Source organism: Rhodotorula toruloides (assembly GCF_000320785.1).
Source record: "Rhodotorula toruloides NP11 unplaced genomic scaffold Scaffold13, whole genome shotgun sequence".
NCBI lineage: Eukaryota > Fungi > Basidiomycota > Microbotryomycetes > Sporidiobolales > Sporidiobolaceae > Rhodotorula > Rhodotorula toruloides.
In genome coordinates this window covers 488,026-508,893 of record NW_015622973.1, presented here as the reverse complement: position 1 = coordinate 508,893, position 20,868 = coordinate 488,026, and the positions used below count along the sequence as shown (strand labels likewise).

The 20,868-nt window shown below is 61.6% G+C and overlaps 10 protein-coding genes across 10 annotated transcripts; 6 read left to right on the top strand and 4 right to left on the bottom strand.

The window, feature by feature from the left end:
* Positions 1-466: 466 nt before the first annotated feature.
* Positions 467-1,597, top strand: RHTO_01517 (uncharacterized protein; the record flags this gene model as incomplete). Its single annotated transcript, XM_016415199.1, has 6 exons — positions 467-748; positions 804-911; positions 973-1,200; positions 1,267-1,293; positions 1,355-1,426; positions 1,520-1,597. The coding sequence occupies 6 exons, from the start codon at positions 467-469 to the stop codon at positions 1,595-1,597; spliced, it is 795 nt and encodes a 264-aa protein (XP_016272989.1).
* Positions 1,598-3,021: 1,424 nt separating this feature from the next.
* RHTO_01516 (uncharacterized protein) lies at positions 3,022-4,134 on the top strand (the record flags this gene model as incomplete). The annotated part of the gene is made up of 6 exons (XM_016415198.1): positions 3,022-3,294; positions 3,350-3,451; positions 3,527-3,775; positions 3,830-3,856; positions 3,915-3,986; positions 4,054-4,134. The coding sequence occupies 6 exons, from the start codon at positions 3,022-3,024 to the stop codon at positions 4,132-4,134; spliced, it is 804 nt and encodes a 267-aa protein (XP_016272988.1).
* Positions 4,135-4,360: 226 nt separating this feature from the next.
* RHTO_01515 (uncharacterized protein) lies at positions 4,361-5,094 on the bottom strand (the record flags this gene model as incomplete). Its single annotated transcript, XM_016415197.1, has 3 exons — positions 4,361-4,627; positions 4,684-4,826; positions 5,055-5,094. The coding sequence occupies 3 exons, from the start codon at positions 5,092-5,094 to the stop codon at positions 4,361-4,363; spliced, it is 450 nt and encodes a 149-aa protein (XP_016272987.1).
* Positions 5,095-5,770: 676 nt separating this feature from the next.
* RHTO_01514 (2-hydroxyacid dehydrogenase) lies at positions 5,771-7,178 on the top strand (the record flags this gene model as incomplete). Its single annotated transcript, XM_016415196.1, has 5 exons — positions 5,771-6,138; positions 6,191-6,224; positions 6,283-6,427; positions 6,502-6,904; positions 6,974-7,178. The coding sequence occupies 5 exons, from the start codon at positions 5,771-5,773 to the stop codon at positions 7,176-7,178; spliced, it is 1,155 nt and encodes a 384-aa protein (XP_016272986.1).
* Positions 7,179-7,473: 295 nt separating this feature from the next.
* On the bottom strand, positions 7,474-8,622 carry RHTO_01513 (Rab GTPase; the record flags this gene model as incomplete). Its single annotated transcript, XM_016415195.1, has 9 exons — positions 7,474-7,479; positions 7,534-7,602; positions 7,673-7,771; positions 7,836-7,919; positions 8,001-8,186; positions 8,245-8,267; positions 8,332-8,381; positions 8,435-8,491; positions 8,552-8,622. The coding sequence occupies 9 exons, from the start codon at positions 8,620-8,622 to the stop codon at positions 7,474-7,476; spliced, it is 645 nt and encodes a 214-aa protein (XP_016272985.1).
* A 446-nt stretch (positions 8,623-9,068) lies between these two features.
* On the top strand, positions 9,069-10,279 carry RHTO_01512 (arylalkylamine N-acetyltransferase; the record flags this gene model as incomplete). Its single annotated transcript, XM_016415194.1, has 3 exons — positions 9,069-9,175; positions 9,238-9,844; positions 9,920-10,279. 3 exons carry the CDS (start codon positions 9,069-9,071, stop codon positions 10,277-10,279), a joined length of 1,074 nt encoding a protein of 357 aa, XP_016272984.1.
* Positions 10,280-10,970: 691 nt separating this feature from the next.
* On the top strand, positions 10,971-12,448 carry RHTO_01511 (NUDIX hydrolase domain containing protein; the record flags this gene model as incomplete). The annotated part of the gene is made up of 4 exons (XM_016415193.1): positions 10,971-11,104; positions 11,169-11,284; positions 11,341-12,288; positions 12,351-12,448. The coding sequence occupies 4 exons, from the start codon at positions 10,971-10,973 to the stop codon at positions 12,446-12,448; spliced, it is 1,296 nt and encodes a 431-aa protein (XP_016272983.1).
* A 115-nt stretch (positions 12,449-12,563) lies between these two features.
* On the bottom strand, positions 12,564-17,367 carry RHTO_01510 (C6 transcription factor; the record flags this gene model as incomplete). Its single annotated transcript, XM_016415192.1, has 13 exons — positions 12,564-12,793; positions 12,855-13,091; positions 13,150-13,256; positions 13,316-13,434; positions 13,492-13,654; positions 13,712-13,940; positions 13,999-14,239; positions 14,299-14,438; positions 14,543-14,795; positions 14,854-14,957; positions 15,016-15,422; positions 15,489-15,581; positions 15,647-17,367. The coding sequence occupies 13 exons, from the start codon at positions 17,365-17,367 to the stop codon at positions 12,564-12,566; spliced, it is 4,044 nt and encodes a 1,347-aa protein (XP_016272982.1).
* Positions 17,368-17,727: 360 nt separating this feature from the next.
* RHTO_01509 (transcription initiation factor TFIIF subunit beta) lies at positions 17,728-19,436 on the top strand (the record flags this gene model as incomplete). Its single annotated transcript, XM_016415191.1, has 5 exons — positions 17,728-17,895; positions 18,130-18,209; positions 18,336-18,595; positions 18,663-18,889; positions 18,978-19,436. 5 exons carry the CDS (start codon positions 17,728-17,730, stop codon positions 19,434-19,436), a joined length of 1,194 nt encoding a protein of 397 aa, XP_016272981.1.
* Positions 19,437-19,568: 132 nt separating this feature from the next.
* On the bottom strand, positions 19,569-20,414 carry RHTO_01508 (phosphoglycerate mutase family protein; the record flags this gene model as incomplete). Its single annotated transcript, XM_016415190.1, has 3 exons — positions 19,569-19,847; positions 19,907-20,131; positions 20,187-20,414. 3 exons carry the CDS (start codon positions 20,412-20,414, stop codon positions 19,569-19,571), a joined length of 732 nt encoding a protein of 243 aa, XP_016272980.1.
* Positions 20,415-20,868: the final 454 nt, after the last annotated feature.

The following is a 20,868-nucleotide window of genomic DNA, read 5'->3' as shown; positions in this document are numbered from 1 at the left end:
AAAGAGCGGAGGAGAGGAGCGAGACAACGCTGGGCTGAGGGCGGTTCGGATGCGGTGACAGCGATTCGTATAGCTTGTCAACTCAGTCTCAGCACTTGCGGAAGCAGCCAGACGAGGTGACGAGGACGAGGACAACCTGAGCCGACGGCCTCTCTTCCTCCCGCCGCTCACTTCGGAACGCTCGGGAGGCTGCTGCTGCTGAGCGCACTGCGAGTCGCACATACACGATGCTCAGATGATGCTACGCCGCGCCGCATCCGCCGCCTCTCTTCTCGGCTCTCCTGCGAGATCCACGGACGTTCCGGCTCGCTACTTTTCTCCAAGGCTCCCTTTGCACGCGAAGGGCGCTCCTTGATCCTCATTCTGATCCTACTCCGACTGAGCACCCGCCGAGCCGGTCTCGCCCCTCGGCTGGGTTCCCTCGACTCGACTCTGCCTCGACAGCTCTCGCGCTCTTTCACCAACGATGCGGTTCAGCTACCCGAGTCTCGTCAAGCGCGTCGGACTTCTGTTGAATCAAGCGTCGAGGCTTAACTGGACACCGGAGGGTCAGGCATGGAAGAGCGGCGTTCTTTCTGTCGCATCCGAGGCGTGGCTTGCTGAACTAGCTGATCTGCCCGGATTTGCGGCGCGCACGAATGACCTCAAGGTGCGAATTGAGCGGGATCGATTGGCTCTTCAGCACGCCGAATCGACTGTTGGCGGCTACACGTACGGTCTGACCTTTGGGATGTTCGCCCAAATACTGGTGCGTCCAGCTTCGCACTCCGGCTCAATTCAGGGCGCTGACGGATTCCTTGCAGATCGGTCACGCCATGTACAACGCGGTCGTGAGCGTTCAAGGCGAGCTGAGCGAGGCAGAGCGTCTCGGGATCGAGTACGGAAAGCTGCTCGTCGATGTCTGCGTTGGGGTCAGGCTGCCGACTTCTTTGTTCGAAATGCTCCTTCGCTCATATTGTCTGCTGTACACAGGTCACCATTCAGGACCTGGACCACGGACTCCTTGGCCTGCTCAACCTCGTGGAACCGGCCGGTCTGGCGTGGTACCAAACGACGCCTGACAAAGTGCGGCACGCGTGGCCATACTTGTCTCCAGATGCTCGGTACCACGTCATTCGTCGCTGCGTCCACGCCTACAAGCACATCGCCGAGTACAAGCTGGGGCACAATAACTCGCCACAAATACTCGAGGAGCACCTGGTGAGCGCCGCTTTCTTCGTTTGCGTACGCGATCCCTCAACGCTATAATGTATCATGATCGCATAGCCCACTGCGGAGACTCTTCTCGGCTCGGTTCGTCAAGCATGCGTATCCACTCGTTCCTCGCTTTTCGCTAACTCGATCTCCTTAACAGCTCCCGCTCATCACGTGGCACGACAATATCCCGGACTGTGTATTGTGTGCCAAGGAGTACGGCGTTCCTGCCGTGCGTTCTCACTAACTCCGTTCACTGCCGTCACGTCCGCTCATTGTCTTCCGCTTTGGCCAGCGTTCTCGTCCACGTACTGTTCCCTCGCAGCACTCACTTGCTATTTGGACGTCTCGGTTCTTCCCTCGAGCTCGCGCCAGCATAGCGAGGCAGATGCGGACGTTCTGAGCGCCGCAAAGTCATCGACCGGTCGACCTTCCCAAGCGCAAGTCTTTTCTTCGCACGTTCGCCCTCCTTTCCCACATCTGCGCAGTCCAGTAGACCTTCCAGTCACTGCAGTCGCCAGTCGCCCCTTCACCCGCGTCTATAACGAGGGAGGAAGCGCGAAGATAGAGTGTGTGAGAGAGACGGGTGACTGGTTGACGAGGGGAAAGAAGCGAGACGAGACCAGCCATCAGCCCGTAGCATTCTCTCGCAGCGTTCTGCACACTCGCTCCTCTGCCCAAACGCGACGGCGGAAGCAAAAGTCGGGGAAGAGAACGACCGAGTTGTTACAACAAGACTCCCTCTCTATCCCCTCGTCGTCGAAGCAGCCAGTCCGGGCGAGACCCGCTTACTTCTTGGCCTTGACGGGGCCGTCGACGTCGTTGACCTTGAGCGTAGGCGGGAGCGACTGGCGGAGCTTCTCGGCCTTGTCGGCCTTGTTGAGCAAGGTGTAGCTGGGAAACGAGGACGAGTAGCAGCAGATTAGACTGAAGCCGTTCAGAGTCCGCACGCAGCGCCGCCATGTTCCGATGCATATGCGATCCGCCCTGCACAGGTGGAGACGAGAAACGCTGGTACGTGTGCGACGAGCTGAACGCCAAGGTGTCGGGAGGTGGGGACTGCGAGGGGATCTGAGACGGCGGGTGCTGGGGTGGCGGCTGCTGCAGTGGAGGCGGTGAGCGTACTGCTAGCGGTCCGCCGGACATACTGGCCGGTTCGAGCTGGCGTGCGAGAGGGACAGGGTGGTCGTGCGAGTGACGTGAAGAGCGAGGACGAGAGGGTGGGTGGACGCCGTTCGAGCGGGTCTGGCGGGGTCTGCGAGTCCTGTAGCACTGTTCCGAGCAGTCTGGCTGGTCACAAGCGAGCTGGAAGCGACAGCGAGGTCGTGGTCTTCTCCAGAGAGCGAGGTTGTCCTTGTCCTCATCACCTCGAACGCGACAACACCGTCTGGAGGGCTGCTAACTCGCTTTACGTTACCGCAGTATGGCGTTGACTGTGCTCCCGGACTGGCGCAGCTCGCCTGCGCCGTGTTGCTCGAGCTACTTCTCCTCGACCCGATGAGCGAGTATGGGCGCTTTCGGCGATACCTGGGGCAGATGCGCTCGTCCAAGCATGTCGGGATACTGCTCCGGAGCATGTGCTTGCCTACGCCGTCCACGTCGCCCTGCAAAGCTCCCTCCTCGTCGTCCTCCCCTCGCCGCCTCGCCGGCAGAGTCGCCTCACGAAACCGCCGACAATCCCTCCGGCGCTGGCGGATACGCCGGACGCGAGCCGTGCGCTCCATCGCCCAGCTAAGGTCCCGCCTCTTGCCCTTCACTTCGTCCTTCACCATCTCGCGGCTTTCTCGCTCACTTTGCCTCGCGCTTAATCGCGTTCTTGACGCTCAGATGCCTCCCGCGTTCGGCCCGTCCGCTATGGACGCGCGCGTTGGGGACCTCTTTCCCAAGAACCAGAAGCCCGTTTTTGGGAAGACGCAGCAGGCGCGCGAGTGGAAGCAGGGTGTCATGTCTGTCACGTCGAGCGAGTGGCTCATTCAGCTGAAGACGACCGAGTACTGTGACGGGCGGGTTAAAGACTTGCAGGAACGCCTGAAACTAGACGCGCACCGAGTTCAGGCTGCAAGTGGCAACTTGTCCTTCTTTGACTTCGTGGACATGTTAGTGAGCGGTCTCCCCCCCGTCTCCTTGTGCGCATGCCGCTGACCCTTCTTGACAGTTAGGGAAGCAGGACTACGACCAGCTCATCAAATTGGGACCGGACGGCCCCAAACAACTCGGCATCGAGTACGGTCGCGTGCTCGTCGACGTCTGCCAAGGGGTGAGCAAACCGATCATTCTGCGCAAAGTGACGTAGCCTGATCTTCTCTCCTCGTCTCTCGCCCTGTCAACTCAGCCGCCAAGCGTTATTCTTGATGCGTGGCTGAACTCGCTGGAGGCGTTCGTGCGCTCGCCGCACCCGTCGGAGTCGTCGGCGCACGAACTCGGGGAGATCCTTAAGACTTGGCCCAAGGTCTCTCAAGACTGGCCATATCTGCGTTCAGCGGAGCGCAGTCGCATCATCTCGCGGTGTGAGCACGCGCTTAGGCACCTCCAGCAATACAAGGAGGGCGGGACTTCTCCAGACGAGCTCGTCCACCATGTAGTGCGCAGCACCATCCCTACGCTCCTACAACAGTGACTGACAACTTTCTTCCAGCCGACTGGCTCAACGCTGCTTGGTCAGGTGCGTCTCTTCGCACCTCTCACATCTAACTCCGTTCAAACTTGCCCGCCCGCTACAGCGCCCGCTCATTGCGTGGCACCCTGAAGTGCACAAGTGTGCGACATGTGCGGAGGAGTACAGGCAGGTGTCGGTGCGCTTCACGCTTTCGTACCATCGCAATTTGCCTCAGCCCTCTGACCTTCTGACCCGCATCGCAGCACTCGCTCGCCCACTCCGCCACCTCCCCCTTCGCCCCTCAAGCTCGCGCCACCGTAGCGAGGCAGATGCGGACGTTCTGAGCGCCGCAAAGTCGTCAACCGGTCGACCTTCCCAAGCGCGAGTCTTTTCTTCGGCCGTTCGCCCTCCTTATTCCACATGTGCGCCGTCCAGTAGACCTTCCAGACATTGCAGTCGCCAGTAGCTCATTCGATCGCGTCTATAACGGGGGAGAAAGCGCGAAGATAGGTAGTGTGAGAGAGTCGGGTGGCGGGTGATGAGGATAAAGAAGCGAGACGAGACCAGCCATCAGCCCGTAGCGTTCTCTCGCAGCGTTCTGCACACTCGCTCCTCTGCCCAAACGCGACGGTGGAAGCAGAAGTCGGGGAAGAGAACGACCGAGTTGTCACAACAAGACTCCTCTCTATCCCCTGGTCGCCGAAGTAGCCAGTCCGGGCGGGGACCGCTTACTTCTTGGCCTTGACGGGGCCGTCGACGTCGTTGACCTTGAGCGTAGGCGGGAGCGACTGGCGGAGCTTCTCGGCCTTGTCGGCGTCGCGGAGCGAGAACGTGTAGCTGAAAGAGCGAAATCAGCCTCGAATCGCCGGGAAACGCCTCCGGACAGTACATACAGGTACTTGGAGCAGCGGAGCTTGAACTTGTAGACCTGGCCAGCCCCAGCCTTCTTGGCGGCGCTCTTCTTGATGGTAACCTGGCGCGCGTCCTTGCGGCGAGCGTACTCGAGGAAGGTCTTGATCTCCTTGACTTCGGCGGGCTGTTCCGACGCGGAGAACGAGTCAGGGTCGCGAGTTCGATGCCGTTCGCGCTCCAGCGAAGGAGGGAAAGGACGGCATGGAGTCTCGGATTGCTGGGAGGCAGATCCCGGGGAGACGAGCGCGCCCCTGGCTGCGTTGCGTGCGAGTGTGCACTCCGAGAGATGTCGTGCACACGCGACGGCAAGCACAGGGTGCGACGCCTCCCTCTCCCCCGCCATCAAGCGTACCTCTGGCACTCGCGTCCAGATGCACCGCTTCGACAGCCATGCTCAACCGTGCACGCCCCCTCACTCATCCCCATCCAACCCGGTCACCAGCTCAATGCCCATCGCAGTTCCCCGCGAGCCGTGTGCGAGTCGAGCGAGGCGCGGGAGGGTGAAGATTTGAGCGAGGTCGGCGGGCGGTCATTCGAGCTCGCGCGGGTTTGGCGGTGTGTGTAGGGTGTTGTCGATAGCTGTAGCAGTGCGTAGAGCGGCTAACTGACCATGGTAAAGGAGTCTGGCGTCGGCGGGCAAGCGGCACGAGGGAGAGAGACAGCGACGCGAGCGAGCGCAAGCTCAGCGCTCACGCCTCGCTGTCCTCGCTCACAACGCTCGCTGGCGGCTAGCTTGGACTCGCAACAGCTCCAGAGACATCTGTATAACCGCCTCAGGCTTCGAACGAACCCGCCGCGCCGCGCCGCCGCCGACTTCCACCCTCACTCCTCCTCGCATCTCTCGCGCCGGCTCTCTCCCTTACAGTTGCACTTGAGGGCTCGCGAGTGGACACTGCGGTCGACAACAGCCCTTCAGAGCACACGCCCACCCTTTCAGGCGACGCTGCTCGCTGTGGGACTCGCAAAACCCCGCGTCTTGTCGGCATCCCTTCCTTGCGGCTCTCGTGATCCGCAGGCGCGCGCTTCCTTGCTCTTCCTCTTATCGCATTGCATCCCTGCTACTCTGCCATGGCTGCCACGACGCACAACGAAGCTTGCCCGGCGATGGAGACTGTCCTGATCCTGCACTCGCTCGCCCCGCTCTCCCTCCTCGACGACCTTCGCTCAACTTTCCGCACCGTCAAGTACCACCCCATCCAGACGCGCGACGGGTCCATCTCGCCCACCCACCCAACAGCCGAAGACTACGCGACCGCAGACGCCATTTTCGCGTTCTCGGTGCCGGACGAGCTGCAAAACCCGGCACAAACACCGAGGCTCAAGTTGTTCCAGGTCTGCTCGAGCGGGTACTCACAGGTCGAGCAGCATCCGTTCTACAAGGCGGCAAAGGAGGCGGGTGGGGCTGGCATTGCTTGGACGAACTGTGCCGGTATTCAGTCCGTCCATTGGTATTTCACCGCGAACGACTGGCTGACGCCGTCCATGCAGGACAACGACTATCGCTGAGCACGTCATCGGCACGGTCAGTCAAGTGTCGAGCTGCGCCAAAGCAACCGGCTTATCTTTCGCCCCGTCCGCAGGTCATCATGCTCCTCCACAAGATCCATTTCCTGTACTGGGCGCAGCGCGCCGAGCAGCGCTGGGTGTCGCCGAGAGAGATCGGAGGCTTCAACATCCAGGATGTGGGCTCGCTCAAGGTGGGCGTGATTGGGTATGGACACATTGGTTCGTTTCGATTCTTCCTGCGCCTTGTGAGCTCTTCTGGCTGGTCTGACTTTGCATCAAACGCTATTTGACAGGCCGCGAAGTCGCCCGCCTCTTCCACGCCTTCGGCTCGACCGTCTACGCCCTCACGCGCGATGGCGCCCCAACGCCCGAGAAAGGCTACACCCTCCCCGGTACCGGCGACCCCTCGGGCTCACTCCCGACGAAATACTACGCCACATCGCCCTACTCATCTATCCTCTCCTTCTTTTCCGCATGCGACGTCGTAGTCAACGTCCTCCCAGACACGCCTCGAACGCATCGGACGATCTCGACGGACGAGTTCAAGGCGATGAAGGGGGATGCGATTTATGTTAACATCGGGAGGGGGACGACGACAGATCAGGAGGTGTTGGTTGAGGCGCTGAGAGCGAAGAAGGAGGAGGGAGAGGCGGAGGATGCGACGGGCACGCTTAGGATCGGAGCAGCCAGTCTTGAGTGCGTTCTTCTGCCTCTCACACATCGATATCTCCATCATACTGACCCGCTTTTGACGCCGTCGCACAGCGTCACCGACCCCGAACCGCTCCCCTCCTCCCATCCACTCTACACCCTTCCGAACGTCATTCTGACGCCTCACGTCTCAGGTCTGTCGAAAGACTACTGGCGCTGTGCGCTGAACGTCCTTAAGCTCAATGCGGAGAAGCTGGGAAGGGGAGAGGAGGCGGTGAATGTTTGGAGCGCGGCGAGGGAGGGGGTGAAGGGGCAGTAGCAGGCGTGCGGGTGGGCTGACTCTGCGTGACCCTCGCGAGCTTGTGGAACATATCTCGTGACCACCAGCACAAGAACAGAGTCGAATAATGGTGGTGGTCTTGCGAGTTGCAAGGGGTCTGTGAGCGAGGAAACGAATGATGGAACGAGAGAGGGCGACGATTGCGAGTGGACTGGAACAACGAGTCGGAGGGGTATGCTGCGAGAAATGGATGCGAGGGAATGACGAGGGAAAGCGAGGGGAAAGACAGTGCGGAGAAAGGGTATAAGGAGAGCGAGGAAAGGCGGACGGCGGCTCAGACCTGCGAGCCAAAGGGGTCAGCGGTCGCTCGGAGGGGATGCAGCGGAATACGCACGTCTAGATATATCAGCAAAGGCTCGCCGACATCGGTGATCTCGGGAATCGTGCACTTCAAGTCGAACGCCTGCCGCGTAGAAACCGTCAGCTGCCGCGGTCTTTTCGGGACATTGCGTTGTTTGCAGACATGCGCGCACCTTGCTCAGCACGATCTTGAAGATCTTCTGCACGTTGATCGAGTGGCTTGTTGAGCAAAAGATGAGGGGCGCCTTCATCGCCTTTGAGAACCGCTTCGCCTGCGCAGGCCGCCGGCTGCATCAGCGCTATCGCTGTAGAAGGAGAAGTGGAAGCGCTGCGCACCTGTCGTGTGATCTCTTCCTGCTCGTCTTGCGAGAACGTGCTGAAGTGATCGTACTTCGTGCCGACGAGGAAAGGGATGGCGGTCTGTCGACGGCAGCCGCAGAGCACAGCATCAATGTCAACAAGTGTACTGCGTATGTCGATGTGAGGAGACTGCCGACGCACTTTGTTGAACCCTCGCGCCTGCCGGTACCACTCCTTGATGGAATTGAGCGTGCTTTTCCGCGACAGGTCGAACATGAAGAGGATGGCGACGGCGTCGTTACAGACGAGCGGTAGCATCGAGACGAACTCGCGCTGGCCGCCGAGGTCCCAGATCGAAAAGGTGATCTCGGTATTTCGGATCGAGATCTGCGACGCCGCCTCGTCAGCATGCTAAGCGTCGAAGAGAAGGGAGCGGAGCTCGTACGGTCTTTTCCATGAAATTGACGCCTGCAGATGCGGCGGGTTCGTCAGCCTTGTCCTGCTCTCGCTCGAATCGGTTCGCCGCACGCACCGAGTGTCTGGATGTAATCTTCGTCGTACGAGCCCTCGACATATTTGACCCTGCAGATGGACTGTCAGCCAGCAGGTCTGGGTCATCGGGAGAGGGAGCCCACATCAAGGAGGTCTTGCCGATTTGCGAGTCGCCAACCATCCCGACCTTCAGCACGACGCTGCGGACGCTTCGGTTAGCTCTTCGATGCCTTCTGCGTCGCTTCACGCCCGAGACGCACCTATTCTTCTCGTCTGTCGCCGCCTTCTGCCCCTGCGCACTCGCCCCGACTTTTCCTCCAATCGCAGACATTGTTTTGATGAGACGAGGCGGACGACAGAACTGTAGGAAGTTAATGAGGCGGTCTCTCCAGATCCAGGATGGGAACGAGGGTGACTGGAGGACGCAAGGACGAGATGTGGGGAGGTCAGCGAGGGCTCGAGGGCCGCTAGGGGCTCAGCAGGTAGGACGCCGCTGTGAACCGTACCTATCGAGTACTGCTATACTTCGCACGCCTTCGCACGCCGCACGAAGCCGTGTTAGCGGTGTCGTGGCTTGATCAACTTCGCGAGGAGGTGTGGGTGCGAGCGTCGAGCCGGGGCGACGGTGGGAGGGATGGCGCCTGTAGCAGATATTGGTAGCCTCTGTAAGCTGTTTGAAGCCGAGCGGAGACCGTAGCAAGCCAGTCGCGGGATGATGTCGAGGTGCGAGAGTCGAGTCGCTCGTCTCGCTCCTGCCACTCACCGTCACTGCTCAGGATGGCGCTCGAATACGCTCTGGTGCAAGCTGATGATATCCCTCGCACGTACGAGATTGAGCGCGCCGGCTTCCCCGAAGACGAGGCCGCATCTCTCGACTCTCTCCGGTGCGCCATCTCGCCCCTCTCACAGTCGATGCAGGTAACAGGCTGACCTGTTCGCTCGGTAGATACCGCCAGGAGAACGCTGGACAGCTCTTCCTCGGCGCGTACACCCCCTCACCGCGCCAGCTCGTCGGCTACATCTGCTCGACCCTCACGACATCCCCCACCTTGACTCACGACTCGATGTCTACGCACGAAGCGAACGGCTCATACGTCGCCATTCACTCTGTATGCGTCGACAAGGCTCAGCGAGGGAAGGGTGTTGCAAGCGGGCTGTTGAAGGAGTACTTGAAGCGTCTCGAGGGAACGGAGCGAATCAAGGGCGCTCGCTTGATCGCTCACGAGGAGCTCATACCGCTCTACGAGCGCGCTGGCTTTGCTCTCGTGGGGAAGAGCGACGTCACGCACGGTGCAAGGCCGTGGTTCGAGATGAAGGCCGACTTTGCGGACCGACCTGCGACGGCGGGCGTAGCAGAGTCGGAGGAGGACGAGGGCGAAGTGCGGTCTCCTGGACGACCCATGCGTTGGTTCAAGGGTGGGATGGACGAGCTGGTCGATCAGGCAACGGGACTGAACAAGGCGGACTTGTTCTGCCCTCGAGCAGACTGCCGGTGCTTCCTGCTGCGGCGAGGGACAGGCAAGTGGGTGCAGGGGCATGCGACCGATTTTGAGGTGCGTTCGAAAAACTGGTGTCCCCCCTGCGCTGTCTTAGCAGTACTAAAGCTGACTCGCCAAAAATGAACGCAGCTGCCCGCGCTCCCTCACCCGGTCTCTTCCCCCACGCCGCCCTCATCTTCCTCTTCTCGCGGGTACTGGTCCGTCTCCTCGCCCCTCGCCTTCGAAAACATCGGTTTCTCGCGCAACGCCGCGCCTCCCTCCTCCTCTACCTCCTCCACCTCTTCCGCACCAGCAACCATCAAATACCTCACCTGCGCGGACTGCGACCACGGACCCCTCGGATGGCACGACACGGAAGGACGGGATTTGGGCATGGAAGTGCAGGCGGAGAATGAGGCGAGGGAGGGAGGACAAGGAGGTGCCGGACCGGAGGTACGGAAGGGGAGGGAGTTCTTGCTGGCGGTCGAGCGTGTGCGGTACAGGGTGTAGCGCAAGGCTAGGCTCATTCGAGCGGAATGTACCCGGTCTACGCGAGTTTGGACGGAGCGCGACTTTCGGCGCCCACTTGCTGAGAGTCTCACACCGCGGCTTCTTCGCTGCTTTCCCCGGTAGCTAGGTCTACACGTGCGATGAGCCTGTATGACGCCGTGGATTCGCCCAGCAATATTGACAGCCGCACATTTCGCATCCCGCACCCTTGAACCCAGTCGACCCGCTCGCTTTTCCTAGTCAGCCGCGGTAGGGGCCTTGCGCTGGCTCCCAGCTCTCGCTGCTACTTTATCGCTCCGCTCGGCGTCGCCATCCGCGCCCGGCGACGCCGTCATCCGCCGTCTCGCCCCTCAACTGATGAGAATGGCGGATAGGTGAGGAGGAGGGAGACTCGCTCAGGACCGCTTGCGGTCTGCTGAGACCGTACAGTGTGCGCTCACTCTCCGTTTTGGCTGAAGCAGAGCCGCGCACGAGGGCTGAAGCACTGGCTAACCTCCCTTCTCCTCCTCGCTCAGCTGGGAGTCCTCCGCTTCCTCCTGATATTGTACCGCCCGCCGACGGACGTCTCTGGATTGCTCTGTTCTTCCGCTTACGCAGACGACCAGCACACACGCCCGCGCGCTTGTCTCCACCTCGGCGGCTTCGGTTCTCTCGCTCGCCGGTTCCCTTCCCCACAACCTCTCGCTCTCTTATGCTCGCGCATCCAGCTGCTCGAACAGCGCGCATACACCTGCTCAGTCCCCATCGACGCACCATCTATCGCAAGGCGATGCCTGCCGCTTCCTCCTCGCGCCCTCCTAAAAAGGGCCCGTCCCTCAGCGCAAGGTGGGTGCCAGAGTTGCAGGCGGTGGTTTCGGCGGCCAATCCACTGATGGTTCCGTACCTGCAGCTTGGTACTACTCGCACCGCTGCCAACACCCGCACCAGACGGACACGACTACCGCGTCCTCCTGCTCAAGCGGCACGCCCAAAGTCGCACCTATGACAGCGCGCATGTGATGCCAGGTGCGCAGAGAGTCTCCGTACTTGGCAAAAAACTGCGAGTGACGCCTCTCGTGCAGGCGGAAACATCGACTCCATCGACCTCGACTCGGCAGCCTGGGCGTCCATCTTCCCCTCCGCCTCAAACGCCTCGCCTCCGTCCACTTCCAGCCTCACCGCAGACAAATTACTCGCTCTCCGGCTCTGCGCGATCCGCGAAACCTTTGAGGAATCCGGCTTGCTCCTCCTCAAGCAGCAAGGTTCTTCGTTCAATTCACCCCAGTCGAGGTGGGATCGGCTGGACCCGGAGGAAAAGACGAGGTGGCGCGAAGCGGTACACGAGGATGGAAAGGACTTCATTCAGATGCTGCGCAGGCTAGGCGGGACGCTAGAACTGGGCGCCGAGGCCAAACCAGCCGTCGACAGCCTCACGCACTGGTCGAATTGGGTCACCCCCGTCATCCTTCCCCGCCGGTTCGACACGCACTTCTTCATCTCCGTACTGCCGTTACCTGAGTCATCCGGCAGCGGCGTCGACACCTCTGCCGCGACTACTGCTGTGCACGACTCGCTCGTCTCGAGCGATGGTGTCGAGACGACTTCGGCGGACTGGCTCACCCCGCTCGAGGCCATCAGGCGTGCCATTGCCCACCCGGCCCGACGAGCTGAAAGTGCCTCGCCGCAACCCCCATCCGACATTGAGCCTATCCTCCTCCACCCGCCGCAATTCAACCTCCTCGCCGAACTCGCTCACAACCACCGCACTCTCGCTTCGCTCCTCCACCCTTCCGCCTCTTCCGCAATGCCTCTCGTCCGACCACGTCGAGTCGTCCCTCTTACGCCACAAATCGCGAATGTCACAGACGATCAGGGGAGAGAGCGGAAGGCAACGGTCCTTCCAGGAGACGAGGAGTATCAGTACGATGATGAGGCGGTCGATCCGGCACCGGGAGTGGATCGAGTGGGCAAGCGGAATCGGACGTATGTCATGCCGCCGAGGAAGGGTCAGCAGGGACTGGTCGTCGAGGGTCAGTGCTCTCCTCAGCGCATCTGGTTGGTCGAGCGAGCTGACTTCTCGTTTTCTGCGTAGGCTGCATCCGGCGAGGTATGGTCGAGGTGCTCGGAGAAGGCTGGGAGGACATGTGGGCGGGGGAAGCGGGGCGAGCAGGAGAAGCCGCGAAGCTGTAGACTCGGATGCGCCAAGTCTGGAAGGACACGATTGACCCGCTATGATTGACAACAACGGAAGGCACTGCTAGACTACTTGTCACTGAAGTCCGACCCGTTAAAAGCCCTTCGCTCATCACGACGCCTCCTCGCTCCGTCCAGCGTTGCGCATCCATTCGGGCGAGTCACCTCCCAAACGCTCGCCAGCGTGCTCGTACTCCTTCTGCATGCTATTCCGCTCCTGGATCGGCGGCGACATGGCCATCCAGTTCTGCCCGGTAAAGTGGCCTTGAACAAAGTCGAGCGAGGGAACGGGAGGCTGGTCGGACAACAGGCGACCTTGGTCGGCCGCGACACCATAGTCGTCTGCAAGAGCGAGCGCATCAGCTGACGTGAACAAGGAGGCGACAGGTGGCCACAGACGCACTGAAGACGTAAAGCTGGTTCGGGTTCGGGACGAACGGCTCGGCAGCAGCGACGTTGTAAAACCGCTGAGGATCGTCGTTCGGCGACATGTGCTGCAGCGAAGCGACGTCGTGCGGCGGGAGGTCGTAAAAGAAGCGGGGGTTCTGCGAGAGCTGTTGCTCGATGAGGGGCTGTTGCTGCTGCTGGAGAGCGATCATCGGATTCGGATGCGGTGCGCCGCGAAGCAGCTCTTCGACACCTGCGGGCGGAGGTGATGAGCGGATCGAGCTGCGGCGGCGGCACGAAAGCGAACGAACCTCGTTGCGGGTGCTGGGAGAAGTGCGAGCGACTCCGCGAAAACTCGGCCAGCCGGTGCGCCGCCTTCGGGTTGTAGTATGAAGCGAGTTCGAGCGCCTGCTGGAACCTGCTCGTACGAAATTGCGTCAGCTTCAGGCGGAACGGCAGGGGCGGAAGCGGACGAACCAGTTCAGTTCTGCTTCTGTCACCTCGTATTCCTGCGAGGTCGGCCCGCCCGGCGAGTTGATGCGCTGGTTCGCCCAGATCGACCACTCGGGAAGCATCTCAAGCTGCATGAGCATGTGCTGCGAGCGAGAAGGGGGTGAGCCGGGTCACGACGATTCGATGGAGGGCTGACTCACGTGTACGAGATGCTTGTCCTGCGACTGGAGGTACAGCTGCGCGTAGAATGCGGCAAGCTTGAGGCACTTGCGGACGCGGAGGATGCTCTCTTCGCGCATGGCATGCAAGAGCGGGTCGTTCTCCGTCTCGTTCCAGACGCCGGGCGTATTGCGATTCCGCATGCTGCGCGAGAAGCGGAAGTTAGCATGGAGAGCGCAGAGAAGAACGATTCGGACGCACAGGTAGACGTGCTGGAGGTTGACGAGGTCGACGAGCAGCGAGTCGTAGCGGACACCCATCAGGACGTAGTGCTCGAGGCCGAATGGATCGTCCCCCATGCCTTCCACTGCCTGAGGCGACAGGCTGACGAAGAGCTGCTGGAGCTCCTGAATCGCGTTGTGGACCTTGTCGATCAGCTTCCACAGGTTCTTGAGCAGCGGCAAGGTCGATTCGACACCCGGACGACGGCCTGTTACGAGCAACTCTTCAACCTCGTGCTCTCGAGATAGCAAAGCGGAAAAACGCACCCGTCGAAAGCGTCGCAAACAGCCGTTGGCACCCCGCGACCCACAGACATGTTGTAGACAACGCGCTGACGAGCTTGTCCTGCGTGAGCGGCCGCTGCAGAATCTTGGTGAGCTCGTCGCCGAGTTCCGAGCCGGGAAAGTCGGGAATCTTGACGCCGTCCGAGATGATGTACTGGTCGAGCTCGCCTGTCGTGATGTAGGACGGGCGACCACATGCGGAGGAGATACTTGCGTCGGCAAGCTGCAACATCCGAGCGGTCAGTCCGAGTACGAACGCTTGGGCGAACGATTGCGACGCACGAAGAGCGCAGTACCGGGGCCGATGCGAGGATCGCGACTGGTCCGGTCGCCTCGCTCGAGAGCGTCGTGGCGGATGTCGAAGTAGGCGCCGATGGCGGCGCGGCAGAAGAAACGGCTCTGTTTCGGCAACACCTCTTCGTCTTGAAGCAAGGAAGGGAGTTCGACTAGAGTAAACAAGCGCAACTCGGAGGCATGTGAGCGAGAGAACGTATCCCTCTCGGTTGTACGTAGCGGGAGGACTTACAGATCAGAAGCTGGACGAGTCCGACCATGCTGTCGAGCTGGGCGAGGTCGGGTTCGTTGAAGAACCCGTGCGACCAGCAGAGCTCGCGCGCTCGCTGCTCGAGTTGCCGGCACGCCATCTCGCGTCGTTCGCCAGCGTAGAGGTACAGCGGAGGCGAGGGCGTCCCGTCCTGCAGGTGGACTGTCGCGATGCCGAGTAGCTGCGAGTGCGGACTCGCACGAGCTCCGAGAGCGCAGAGGACAGCGACGGCGCACTGCGAAGAGCTGGTCAGCTCGCTCGTTCACATTTTTGAAGACCGAGATAGTCCTCACCTGCTGAGGCGGGTTCAGGAAATCGATATTGCGCTTGTACTCGTCGATGCGCTCGGCGAGCGGCTGGATGCCGGGCAGCTTGGAGCAGCAGGCGTGCAAAGCAGCTGCAGACGCGAGAGACTGAGCGCGTGAGCGGATCCTGTGAGAGCGAGCGGAACGCACCGTCGAGGAGATGGCAAGTCAGCGAGCGCGCGAGTGTCGGTTCGCTAAGTCGCCAATTGACGTTCGCCCGCCCGAGGTCGAGTACCGCTGTCGTCTGCCTTGCAAGGTACTGGATGAGGACCTCTCCCTCCGCATCTTTGAGTTGTAGTCGAGTCGACCACAGCTCTTGCACAAGCGCCTGCACGCTCTCAAACCCTGCTCCGAGCGAAGCCGGGCCCGACTTGTTCGATTCAGGTGGGGAGGCTTCGAGGCTTGGTTGAGATTGGGAGGAAGGGACGGGAGGGGCGGGAAGGGCGGAGGTCGACTTGATGGAGACGTTGGCGGCTTTGAGCTGCCGTTCGAGCGAGGCGACTTTCGCTTGCAGCTCGGCGATCCGTTCGGCGTCGCCTCCTTCCTCGATGTCGTCGCTACGGGCGCATTCAAGGTGTCAATGCGACGCTGTGAGCGCACGGAACTAAGTCATGCAGACTCACACGTTGGTCACCGCCGTCCACTCGCACGTTTCCCGCCGCTTCTTGCACCTCGAACAAGTCGGCCAAGTGCGATCGCATCGTACTCGTCGTTCTCTGCGTGCCCCTGAGCCGTCAGCTACCGCAATGATCGCTCGAAAAAGAGTAAACGCGGGACGCACCGACACTTCTTGCAGCTCTTGTCGGCCTTCTGCACGATCTTTTTCCCGTCGCCCGCAACCTTGCCCGGCTCACGGACTGCAATTCCGCCCGCGACCATAGACGGACCCGCCATCGGCTCGTCCTCGCTCTGCGCGCTCGCCGCACTCGGAGTCCGCCGTTCGCCGGCAAGGTCTTCGTAGATCGTGCCCGTGCCCGGCGCCCCGCTCCATTCGCCTGTTCCGTTAACGACTCCTGCACCGTTCCCGTTCGTAGAGGACATCGCAGGACTCGGGAAGACCTGTTGCGCAAGCATTGTAGGACCGGAGACGGACCCAGGCCCCGATCTAGACGCCTGACTGCCGCTCCCGCTCCGACTCGCGCCGCTCAAACTCGCGCTCCCACTTCCGCTCCTCCCTGAAGCCTGACTATGCTCGCTCCCCTTCCTGCTGCCTTCTGCACTCGCACTCGAAGCTCCACCCGATCCAGGCGCCGACCCGCTCCCGGCTCGCGACGCCCCGCCCGATCCAGTCGATGCAGACCCGAACCTCGACCAACTCCCGCTCGGCGAGCCGGTTGAACCAGTATACAAGCCTGTTCGCAGGCTGCCGCTGTTGCGGGGGAAGTGGCGCCGGTGAGAAAGGTCTGAGTTGCCTGGGGCGGAGAAGGACGACCCGGGCGTCGGGAGAGCGAAAGCGTCTTCATGTACGTCGTTTGATGCGGGATGGGAGATGTGAGCGGATTTGTCGGACGACTGGTCGAACGGCGGGAGAGGGAGTTCGTGCTGTGCGAGGGCGGGATGAGTGGAGAAGGTCGCTCCGCTCGCAGCGGCGGTGTTGGAGTGGTAGATGCGAGGATGAGAAGGGTGGGGGAGGTGGGCGGATGAAGTGCCTGGAAGGGACGAGGCGGAGGCGTTGTGGTGGTCATGCCGCGGGCGTTTCGAGCCGCGAGTCGAGGTCGGCGAGGGAGGCGGGTACGTGTCGTTGTCTGACATGGATGACGGGGCGGAGGCAGTGGGCAGGTTGCCGGGCCAGGACATCGAGGCTGGGTCGACGTTCATCTGGTGCGAGGTCGAGTGGGGCGGGAGGAACGACGAGCCCTGGAGGCCGAGTCCGGTGCCCGAGAGCTCGTCTCTGTCGCTGTTGGTCCCGCTCGCACCGTTCCCCATCTCGAGCATCGAGAGCGAGACGCCGCCGGACCCTGCCCCTCCCGCCCCTTGCGACGGAGCGGAGGGCGAGCCAAACGCCGCGCCATCGACGGCGGACCCTCCCTGTCCTTGCTGTCCGAGCCAGAATGACGGGTGAGTGAAGTCGGGCGGCGGGAACTGCATCTGCTGGGCCTGGCGGGGGTGGGCGAAGGGTTGCGACGGAGGATGGGACGGTAGCGAGCCTGGTGTCGTGGACAGCGGCGATGTCGGCGCGTGGGTGTGGTCCTGGTGTGCCGGAGAGTACCCGCTATACTGCTGCCCCTGCACGTCCGTGTGTTGGCCAAATACGCGCGGGAGATGAGCGGGGTCGGCTTGAGATCGGTCGCGGAAGGGGAAGCCAAAGTCGACGATTCCGACGTCCTGCGCGCGCGAGCCCTGCCCTGCCCGTGTCCCTGCGTCTGCTGGTACCCGCGCAGACGATGGCGCGCTGCCCTTTCCCACGGTGTCGTCTGAACCTGATGAGAGAGGGTGAGCCGGTTCCGCAAGCGGGTCTGCCTCGGGCGGCCAGTCGGGGAGGTTCCCTGGCCCGTGAGCCATCCTGAGCGGGTGCAGTCCAGCCAGTCGGCAGTCCCAGCAGCGAGTAGCACAGCCGAGGTCAACACCCGTCGTCAGCGAACGATCGTCCCCAGGGTCAAGTTTCGATTACAAAACTGAATACAACGGGATTCGTATTGAGACTGAATACAACTCGCAGCATTAGGACTGAATACAAGTCGAGCTTAATGCAACTGATTACAACCCATCCTCTCTCTGACCTCTGCCTCGCCTTGTTGGCTGACTACGCTGGCTGACACTGCTGTCGACTCGCACGCCCTGCCTGACTGCCTTGCTGAACCTGCCTGCTCTCGAAGCGACCGCTCTTGTTCTCCTCCCCACTCGCGTCGCAACTTACCCGGCATGGCCTTCGCACGCAAAGACGCCCTCCCCGAAGAGTTCGAGGCAGAGCACGGCACGATCGACCTCACAGACGACACCAAGCCCGCGACGGGCGGAGCTGGAGGAGATGACGGAGAGGACGAGGACTTGGATCTGGAGCGCGCAAAGCAGAGGGTCTGGTTGTGCAAGGTGAGTCGGCGTGTCCGAGGTGCTGTGACGCGACGCTTCGTGTCTGGCAGGGCGGCGAGGCGAGTTAGCGGAGATTGCGACCAGCTGGATGAATCGCCTGCGAGGGGAAGGAGGACGTCGATGTGGCTCAAGGAGGCCTTGCGGCATGGAATGTGCACTCAGAAGACGTCAAAGGCTGCGCCAGATTCAGCAGCACTACAAGGGCTGACTTCGACGGCCCCCCGTTTCCCACAGGTCCCCCGCTTCCTCCTCGAGACATGGCAGCAGGCGCAGAGCGAAGGCGAGATCCTCGGACGACTGCGAGTATGGGATGAGTACGTCTGGCCTCGCTCTTTCGCGACGGGCGAGCAGAAGCGACGCTTGCTTTGCCTCGCTCTCGCTCCTTCTCGGGGACACACATTGACGCCATCACTCGTTCGACCTCGCTCGCTCCCTCGCAGAAAAGACGCTTCCGGCCAACCGAAAATCGCCGTGATTCTTCAAGACTCTCCCTCGTCCTCATCGCTACCCACTCCCGGTCCTTCCTCTTCGCGCGACTCGAAACCCGACATCAAAGGCAAACGCCCTGCAAACTCGGATGGCGTCCCGACCGAGTACAAGTTGACGATGCAGAACAGCGAGAGTCGGAACTTGTTTGTGTTTGGGGAAAAGGTGGAGGAGGTGATGGAAAGTGGAGAGGAGGGCGCGAGGAAGAAGCGGCGTGCGTTAGCATTTCTCTCCCTCGCACAAGCGGTCGAATTGTGCTCACGCTCGAACGTCCGCGACAGGCATCACCTCCCTCCTCGGCACCGTCGCACACGAATGCTCCCTCACCCCTTCGATCTCCTCCGCCGACGCCTCCGCCGCGTACGCCCGTATTCTCCGCGAGCGACAACGCAAAGCCGCCGAGCCGATCCGGACGCTCAAGAGGCTCGAGGTGGACGATGCGACGGCTAACAGGCTTGCCAGTGGCATGGGCGCGGCGGGAATTAAGGGCAGGGTGGCGACTTTCAACGTAAGTGTGCGGCTCGAGTCTGATCAGGCGTTTGCGAAGATCTCACAAAGGCTGTGCTTACGTGAGACTCTCCTTGATCGGCCTGCAGAACACCTCGAGCAAGGCAAAGCCCGGCTCGTCCGCCGCCTCGCAGCGCAACACGAAGATGGAGAAGCCCGCCTTGCTCGACGAGATTTTCACGCGCTTCTCCTCTGCACCATACTGGTCCTTCCGCACTCTCAACGACCACCTCCGCCAACCGCAGACCTACCTCCGCGAAGTGCTCGGCGAAGTCGCGCACCTTGTCCCGAAGGGCCCGTATGCGAACATGTGGGCTCTCAAGCCGGAGTTTAAGGGTACGCAGGGGGTGAGGAGTGTGGGTGCGGCAAATGCGGGACCGGGTGGGAGCACGAGTGCGAGTTCGGGCAGGACGGAGGCGAGAGCCGGGGTCAAGCAGGAGACGGAGGCGATTCTGGGGAACGTGCCGGCTGTCAAGAAGGAGGAGGGCGGGGACGAGTATGGCGGTGGAGACGACGACTCGGACGACGACCTCGAGATGGTGTCGTAGCGTCTCGCTTGAACTGCGTCTCGCTCGCGACAGTACGAAGGTGACGGAGTGCGATTGCGAGATACATAAAACAACAACGAGAGCGTGATCTATGCTGCAGAACAAGCGGAGCCCAACGAAACGCCCCGCCCTTCAGTCCAACTCGTCGAGTGCGCCAAACGTGACCTGCGCCCTGTCGGCCATTGCCAAGTCCGCCAAGTACTCCTCCAGCTCGTCCGTCTCGCGATCAATCTCGAGGTCTGGGTCGTTCTTGCGCTCCTTCTGCGGATCAAGGCCCGGGCAGCGCTCGGGTTCTTTCTTGACAATACGGCGGTGCGTGAGTGTCCAGATGATGTCGTAGCGGTCGTCCGGGTACGGCGAGGTGTCGTCGGCGCCGAGAGCGCGGGCAATCTTGTGCAGCATCGAGTGTTTCTGCGCGAGAGCGGGCGTGAGTAGTGGCTCCTCGCGAAAAGCGGTCCCGCCGCACGCACCCAGCAAATCACGACCTCGCCCTTCCCTCCGCTCTTCGCATACTTCTCAATCCTCCTCGCAACGCAGTCCACATCGTCCACCTCGCAGCTCACGTCCACCTCGAGGCCCAAGTCGTGCGCGAGGCCCTTGACTGTCTCGTACGGCCTGCGGCGCTTGCCCGTCTCCTTGTTGTACTTTTCCGCGAGGATCAAGCCGACGTTGTGCTTGCTATCGCGGCCGAGGAGCTGTCCCACAAAGCGTCAGTACTCGACTGCGAGCAGGAGGACAGGAAGAACGCACGCTGCGCAAGCACTTGGCGCGCTTCTTCCCCTTCAGGCTCAGCCCAATGCTCGAGTCGCTCTTCTTCTCGCCGTGGCGGAACAGGAGGACCTTGTTGTCGTAGCGGTAGAGATCGTTCGAGGAGGGCGGGTCGAGGGAGAGGTCCTGGGCCGTCGCGGCGGGGTTGGCGGGCGCGGCGAGGCAGAGCGTGGCCAGGAGAAGTACGGCAGCGCTGCTCGCGGGACGCATGGCGGTCATTGGCGGTGTTTGAGCGAGTGAGGAGGAGTTGACCGATGACGATGGGGAGAGGGGTGAGAAAGCCGGCACGAGCGGATATGGATTGCGGCTGACAGTAGACTGCAAGCGTTGGCTTTGGAGCAGAAAATGGCACCAGGAAAGGTGTGAGGAGGGGTTCTCACCGCGTCCGCACGTTCGTACGCTCGCAACCTCCTGCTGGCTTTGGCACCTGCTCAACGTCTGTGACCAGCTGTGCCGTGTTGCGCTATTGGGTTAAAGATTGTCCTGCTTCGGGTCCTCTGCACACAACGCAGCTCCGCCGTCTCAATCCTCCAACGCTGCCGCCCCTCCTCCCGGACTCTCACCGGCTAGCGAGGCCGCGACCCGCACCCGAGGCTTCCAATACAAGCTGTACAATCTGAGATCGACCATTCGCCACACAGAGATCACTGCCCAGACCCGACCT